Genomic DNA, 8,184 nt, shown 5'->3' with positions numbered 1-8,184 from the left:
GAGGGGGTTTATATTGTCAGTATCTATTAGGACACCACCAGCACCAGCAGGCCAACTATCCAAAAGGATTTCTTGTTGTTAGAGGATTAGTGATGTGTGAGCGCGTAAAGGTGACCTTTATACAGAGTTTTTTATTCCTCACACGGGTAGAGCAGCTGAGTTACAACCGAGGGAGCTTGTCAGAAGATACTACAGCCTGAGTCAATGTCACGCTCTAATTTTAGAGACAGCTTCCCTGTGTAATCATATTGATTGATTGGTTCTCTGCATTGATAGATGGCAATAAAGCATGCTAATTAAGCATGCAGGGCTACTCAACACTACATGCAATATTTAAGTCTTTTAAGCCTCTTGAGCATTACCGTGTTTGCTTTTTATTAATGCATCTGCTGCGATATCAGGTTACAGAATGTTTAAGATGTAATGTCCAGACTATGTTAAGACTTTTAATGGGCACATATTATTATCAAAGGTAAACTGCTATCAGTTGGTTGAGGGGATCATATCTCATTTAATATTGTTTGCGACAGGCTTGTTGTTCCTTTTGTAATTATTGTTCATCAATCATACTGTTTTTGTGCCTGATTTGTGAGGTTGTTGTGCCTGCTGTCCGTTCTGCAGTTCAGTGATGACATGCAGAGTTAGATTTTCACTCAAGGGGAGTCTTTATACATCCGATTAAACGGCATTCAACGTTCCTTTAATGTTATAAAAGAATAGCTTTTAGAATAAAGAGAATAATGCCTTATTGGTGAATCTGAAATATTTTGGAAATTCTGTTTAGCCCTGTAGGTTGTGGCTCAGCTGTTACTTGATGTTGTGCTCTATGTTTCTGATCGGATGAGGTGCCTTCATGAGACATGGAGTTAGTCTGTGTTTTTTTTATTCTGTGCACCCCTGAAGCTGTCACTCAATTTAGGTTTTTCGTCATCTGTCATGTAACATTTAGGACAGCAGGAGCTCGATAGAACGGGTTTAGTGACTCCGTTTTGGTTGAAATGTTAAACTAACATTCGTACATTGCCATATATACTTTGAACATTTCGGGTGTATTTGTTTCTTCTGCTGCAAAGAATAGAGGTACAAGTATGTTTTGTGTTAACACGAAGGCCAAGACATGTTTTTCATGGATTTTTCACTTTCCACTGGTAGTGGAGACTCTCATTCAAACTGCCTGTCTCTCCTCGAGGTCATTATTGATGCAAAGTGCCTCCAAAAGAATGGGACCATGTAGGTCACAGTACAGCATGACATGACAAATCCCACACTTGGCATTTGCAAAACCTCATTAGTTGATTCTCTTTGCGATAGGAGATAATTATCCAGCCTTTTTGGAACACAGTAAATCACATACTACAAGTTTGAGTCTGATTCTAGCTTGAATCTCAAAACCATCATACAAAGGGTCAATTTTGCTTTTCTTTTCATACACTAGCAGTGTCTTCATGACGTTGCATTATCTGTTCGCTCTCAGCACTGCTCAAAACTCCACAATCTGTGAGTGAATATAATAAGTGAGGGAATTAACAACAACAAATGATCCTCCAAATAATACATTTGTCAGCATCCCACATGAGATATTTGTCTTCCTAAGAAGTGTATGATTACAGATATACACCAGAGGGGCACTCTGAGAGCGCAGATGTCAGCCAAGGCCAAAAAGGTCATATCTCAAAATTAAAGTAAAAAAATATATCATGTATCCGCCCCCGTAATTTACATCCTTCCACCAATTGTCATGTAAATCGGGCCAGTAGTTTTTACATAATGCTGCTGACAAACAATCAGATTTTCTGGGGAATTTGAGTTAGACAGAGCTTGCTATTTTCTTTTTAGATAGCGTATCATATCATTTTTAACTATTGCCCAGCCCTGAGGAGGAGTGGGACATGGTACACATCTTTAATGATCATGGGGTATTAGTGTATGTGACATATTTAATCTGTATTATATTTGAATACTTTGAGTATAACGTTTGAGTTTACTCTAAATGTCTAACTGAGACTGTAGTTAGACACTTACTTAAAAGTTGCAACAATTAAAATGAATGTTCCTGGAATCACTTAGCCCATTAAACATTTTAATGTCTGATAGTATTCCTATTCTATACTTCCTGAACTATTAAATATATATGTATTCAAACCAAACTACTGTATTCGTGTAAAATTCTTTTGCAAATGGAGAATATAAACCCTGGGATGTTTTTATTATATGTATTTAGAATGGTTCTGTCGTGACGTTTTTTATTGTTACTATTATTATTTTCAAGGCTTTCTTAACTTTTTCTCAATGACTTGCTTTATATAACAACTGAACATTTGCATTTTTGTTTTTCATCACCAGGTCTGCCCCAGCTGGAGCCCCCGCAGATGCGAATCAGCCCCCCAACCTCACCAGCAACCGTCGTCTGCAGCAGACACAGGCACAAGTGGATGAGGTGGGTACCAGCTTCCCTGCAAAGCCAAAGTCGTGCTGTCGGGCTGAGACGTAGCCATTTTAGAATCATTCATTGGTCACGTGCTGGTAACTCAATCTTCTCAGCTTGCCAATTTGAAGTGGAAAAGCACAAATCATTGTTGGAGCTTTATATAAAGCTTGAATCCCGTGATTTGACACTGAACTTAATAAATGACTTTCAAACATCATCCTCATCTTTAACAGTTGCTCTGTCTTAATAGCTGGTCACACTACATAGCTCTGCGTGTCTTTCCCCAGGTGGTGGATATCATGCGTGTAAACGTGGATAAGGTTCTGGAGCGTGATCAGAAGCTGTCAGAACTGGACGATAGGGCTGACGCCCTGCAGGCTGGAGCCTCTCAGTTTGAGACCAGCGCTGCAAAACTGAAGAATAAATACTGGTGGAAGAATGCCAAGGTGAGGACATGCAGACGCGCCGACTTGAATAGCAAATACCTGCGTATGAAGGCCGCCTTAAACGTCCCTGTTTACGGACAAAGGAAGAACAAAAACACATGAATAACCATTCAGACGATTTTTGTGCTTTTAAGAATTTGGTTTACAAATGAAAAAAGATAATTACAAATCTTACTGCTTTTCTGATGACTTTTTTTCAAAAAATTTCCCTGACTACAGATGATGATTATCCTGGGTGTGATATGCGTGATTATCCTCATCGTCATTATTGGTAAGAACCTTTCTCACTTTTCTGCACACATATTTGTCATCGTTGTCTCAATGGACCTAATGAACGCTAAAACAGTCTACACACATACGCGGTGTGGTTCAAGTTCTTTTCTTTCCTTTTTTCCAGTGTACTTCAGCACCTAAGAAGAGTTGCTCCTACCCCAGTCTAATCCTTCCTTGCTACAGAAGAAAAACCCTCAAATTGATTACAAAATTAACCATGATAATTCATTTATTATATATATCTCCCAATTAGCCTCAATATATACCACCCCTAAACCTCCAGGGCCCCATGGCTCCCCCACTTCCACCACCTCGCCTCTGGACCCCTGTCAATATTTGTCCTGTGAGTGTGTGGCCCTGTCTCCTTTCTGGGTACTCTTGGCTTTTCTAACCTGCCATACTGAGAACCAAACTCTTGTGACGATGCAACAACAGAAAAGGAAGCAACAATTGGCGATAATTGTTACATAAGTGATATATATATATAGTTCTTTGTAGAGTTTTATTCTGATATATACTGTTTTGTAGGTGTGTGTGCGTGTATGTGCGTGTGTGTGTGTGTGTGTGTGTGTGTGTGTGCATTTTGTATTTTTTAATTTTTTGTATTAATTTTACGTATGCTTCAGCATTAACTACTGCCTATTAATCAAAGTGTGTATCTTGCATGTTATCATCATCGTTCTGTCGCCCTGCTTACTCTCTCTTTTTGATGTATTTTTGCAAAGTGGAGTTATTCTCCATTTCACGATGGAACGACTTTCTGAGGTTCATCTGTGTTACTCGTGTCCACTAAGAAAGTCCAAAATAAGGCGGAGAACTAAAACTTGTACAAAAAAAGATGACGTCAAGTTACAAAGATTTGAGCTACTACACAGACAAAACTGCCCCTGAGGATGCCCCAGGTTACTCTTACCTCAGCTCCAAATTTCTATAACTTGATGCCATCAAGGAGTTCAAGTCTTGGCTTCTTTGCGGGCGTGTTAACGCTCACTCATGTTGATCAGACATTCAAATAATGCATGAATTGTGAAACTAATTCCTAGTAAATATCGTTTTCCAGCCCTCTTCATCGGATCCTCCCACTATCTGTTTCATTTCTCTTCCTCCATTTCACTCCTCTAACACCTTTCATCTTCAGCGCCCCAACACCTCTGTCTGTCAGCATGCTTGAACACCTCAATTTCTTCTGATAAGTTCTAAAACTGCCATAGTACCGTCGGACCAATGTCTGTAGATGTTTCTTTTTTATTTCAATATTACGTAGTGTCTTATTTCGAAAACATTCCTTCATTGCAGTCTAGTGCAATTGGTCTTACCGTAGCACATGTAAGTGTAAGTATCTTTAAAAAAAAAAGAAAATTCAAGCAATGAAACTTGTGTCGAAAACGTCGGTCATAAAAACCATAGTAGAAAAATAGTTAATAGCTGTAAGGGTACGTTTTGGATAGACAGGATTAGACTTTCAATCTGTCCAAATTATTTTCTTTTGTAATATAGGCGATGTTATCTTTACATTACACATAGGCTACAGTATACTGTGGAGATGTCATTAATGTCAAACTGTGGATATGGGCTTGAAAAAAAAAACTATTCTAATGCATAAAATGGGGCCGTTGCATAAATTGATGAATTTCCATAACGCAAAGGTTCATTCTTACTGGCCCGTTACCTACATAGACACTGAAAAGCCTTAGTCTCCAGTCACTTCTATTAGTTACCGTAGAATATTTCCAGTCAAACCTGCCCTCACACTTTTAGTCTGTGGCTGACTGCAGGAAAAAAAAAGAATCTGTTTAAAATGCACAAACAACCTTGTTTTTGATGGCGCTGTCTGGCTGGTCAATAGCCTGGCCAAAGGAGATCCTCATGCAGCGAAACCTCTCCACACGAAGAGCACATTAAAAAAAAAAGAGAGATAATTCCGCCTTATTTGCAAATCCAGGAACAGGGACAGATGCTAATGAGGACAATGTCAAATTCACAGTTGAGTTTTTTGGTCAGCAACTTTGTGGGTAGGCTCAGAAATGTACTGTCAAAGGCGACAAGAAGCGCGAGAAGCAATTATTCAAAAATAGTAGCGCTCCTAAGAAGAGTGTCTTTGCCAGCGCAGTGGTTCTGTCTCTGTGTTTCTCCCTCTAGTTAAGGCCTTTTTTCTTTTTTAAATATAATAGATTCTATTTTTATTATAGTATATTTTTGTGTGAAACAGACAGGTAAAGAGGAAGTGTGCAATCAGTACTATTTGCTGCCAACAGCGGTGAGCTCCTCTTTACCTCAGTCTGCTGTGTTTTTTGTAATTCAGCTCTGTGCGTTATACACTGCCAAGCAACAAGGGAGAGGCTTCTATTCTTATTGCGGATTTCTTTCATTGGTGCCCAAGCTGGTTTGGTCTTAAGACATTCTTTTACATGTTTCTGGCATCTTCTCCTGAGTGTACTACTTTTGGCTACTTTATGAGCAGGAGAGCAGGGCAATATGATGCACTGGTTGGGTGTTTTTCAGTCAAACTAAGGCCATGAGATGACATTGACCTTCAAATGAAATGTCCTTGATTTGAGACTATTTTACTTTCACCTATGGAAGTCTGCATTAATAAATGCTGAACAGGAAGCAACTCAACTAAACTAAACTAAAAATGCATCAAATTTTCTTATAGGAGGCTAGAAAGATAAAGACCACAAAGCCACTAACGATATTTCAAAACAAGTGTGTGTAAAGCCTTAGTAGCCTTGTCTCTTTTCAACATGACTTTTTATCTTCCCCACCAGCTGAGTAAACCAACTTGCCCCCGTCTGCTCAACCCACTGATTCAGAATCCTAGTGTGTGTGTGTGTGTGTGTGTCTGTGTGTGTCTCTGTGTCAGCGCAGGTGCATCAATGTGTGTGTGTGTGTGTGTGTGTGTGTGTGTGTGTGTGTGTGTGTGTGTGTGTGTGTATGTGTTAGAATAGCTCTGTCTCGGGAATATCCCCAGTTTATCCCGACAGATTAGGCCGCTTAAATCTCAGAGTGAGGGCACGTTGTTTCCTTGACCACTGGAGTACACAAGCAGACAGGTTACAGATCTGCCGGCCAGTTCTAATAAGGAAGGACCCAAACCTTAACAAACCCCCTCCTCCCCTTCCCACGTTTTCTTCCAAACAGAGTAAACTGCAGAAGATTACCAAAGACCAGATTTCCATGCTTATGCTGCCAATTGCCATCAAAAACAAGTGGAGAGAAACAGGTTATCTAAACTATCCAAGTATGTTTTAAATACCCGTACCCTATTTATCCACAGATGACAGGACCTTTTAACTATTGCACACTATATATAGTGTGTCAGTTTGGCTTGTGAGTGTGCCACTCTAACATATGCAAGTTGAACCAAAACACGAGGGCCGCAAGCTTCAAATCTCAAATACAGCCCGCTCCACCAGGCGCACCTGGGGCCGAAGGACCTCTTTAATCTGAAACGAGTTTCAAGACACAAGATCCTGTAACTAATAATAGCACAAGTCTTCTTTTTTTTGTCTCCATAGTGCTGCCAAGTTCTAAAATGAAAAGACATAAACGAACTATATGCTATCAAAAATAACCGAGAAAAACGTTATAAAAATCTGCATTGTTTGGTGTTGTAATATGGGGGTGTTTTGGGGGGTAGGGGGTCCTATATCCTCAGGTTTAAGGTATTAGTAATTTACCAAAATATATACGAGGACAAAACTATATAAGCAAAGTATAAAATTGGGTTTTTGGCAATAGAAAATCCTTATAGGGTTACAAATGTTAACCACACAGTGGGCTGAAGTGAAGTAACTCTACTGATTGGGGTAGGACTGCTGTGTTATCCATGAATCCGTAATCCATAAATCCGTTGTGAGTACTCAACCAATTTGGTCACAATGGTGAAAATGAAGTGAGTGCTCTCTCTTTTCTGTTGCTTTACTGTCTGTATGAAAAGGAGTGCGTATATATTTTAACACCGTGGCACTTTTTCTGTTGTGATTCAATCATTGTGGTGGGATGGGAACATGATTCGGTGGAGAATATTGTCTTATATGTCAACCTCACGAATTGTTCAGCGACCTCAATTTAAACGCTGTGTTCAAGTCATTTGGGGGTGCTCCGAAATGCAAGTTGCCATCACGGAAAACAATAAAGTGCGCAGACACTCTTCCAGGTTTGAAATATAACTTGTGAACTTGTGATTCAAACTTGGAAGGAAATAAGCAGAAATGAGAAAAGAGATCCAATCTTTCAACAAAGCGTTGCGTAATATGTTTTAGAGCAGGAAATGTTCCCCAACGTTTACCGTCACCCCCAAATGGGATGAATGCAGCAAGAGGAGGGAACCTTTTGAGTCTCTGAATGTTCTTTGGAAGGTTATAATAGTACAATATTCTACTTAATGTATGTTTTGATTTTCGGACCAAATATTGTGTTTTTCTTTTGCATCAATTTAGTAATAACTCCAGATGTCACTGAATTGTTTGTATGTAAGCACTGACGGGTAAAGGTAAAGGAAAGGGGAGGTTAATGGGGGGGAAAAGTATTTTTACCTTCAATTGTCCAGAATGCTTAGAATGATTCTACAGTTTACATCAGATTGCCGTTTGTATCTACAAGATCTATTTTTTGTTTAAATCTGTTTATTTTTTAGGAAAGATTTTGATTTCTCTTTGGGACTGGGGTTTCAGGGATGAAGGCCCATATTGCCTCTGGTCATCTGGCCTTACAGGAGGGACATGACTGGAGGATCATGGGCAATGTGCGCAGTTTGATCTTACGTTTTTTCTTTTTCTTTTACTTTGCTCTTCTTTATTGATAGATTTATTGTGCTGTCATTTGGTATGGGATTAGAAACTAAACGTAAAGAAAAAGGAGACTGAATGAAAAACCGAAGTACATAAAATAATTGTAGTGTAAATCTATCAATGTCTTATTATATTGATGAACATCATGAAATATATGTATATTGGAAAAACAGTATGACAACTTGTACTTTTGTGTGTGCTTCACGTGCTTTGTGGGTGTGCAACAATGGGCAGATGCAATTTT

General features: G+C 39.2%; 1 protein-coding gene across 1 annotated transcript; it reads left to right on the top strand.

Moving 5' to 3' along the window:
• Positions 1-1,911: 1,911 nt before the first annotated feature.
• vamp2 (vesicle-associated membrane protein 2) lies at positions 1,912-3,288 on the top strand (the record flags this gene model as incomplete). Its single annotated transcript, XM_079237909.1, has 5 exons — positions 1,912-1,916; positions 2,344-2,437; positions 2,716-2,874; positions 3,094-3,145; positions 3,272-3,288. The coding sequence occupies 5 exons, from the start codon at positions 1,912-1,914 to the stop codon at positions 3,286-3,288; spliced, it is 327 nt and encodes a 108-aa protein (XP_079094035.1).
• Positions 3,289-8,184: the final 4,896 nt, after the last annotated feature.

The sequence above is a fragment of the Taurulus bubalis genome (genome assembly GCF_910589615.1).
Source record: "Taurulus bubalis genome assembly, chromosome: 2".
Classification (NCBI taxonomy): Eukaryota; Metazoa; Chordata; class Actinopteri; order Perciformes; family Cottidae; genus Taurulus; species Taurulus bubalis.
Note: the sequence above shows the minus strand (reverse complement) of the source record. Positions and strands in the feature narration are given on the sequence as shown.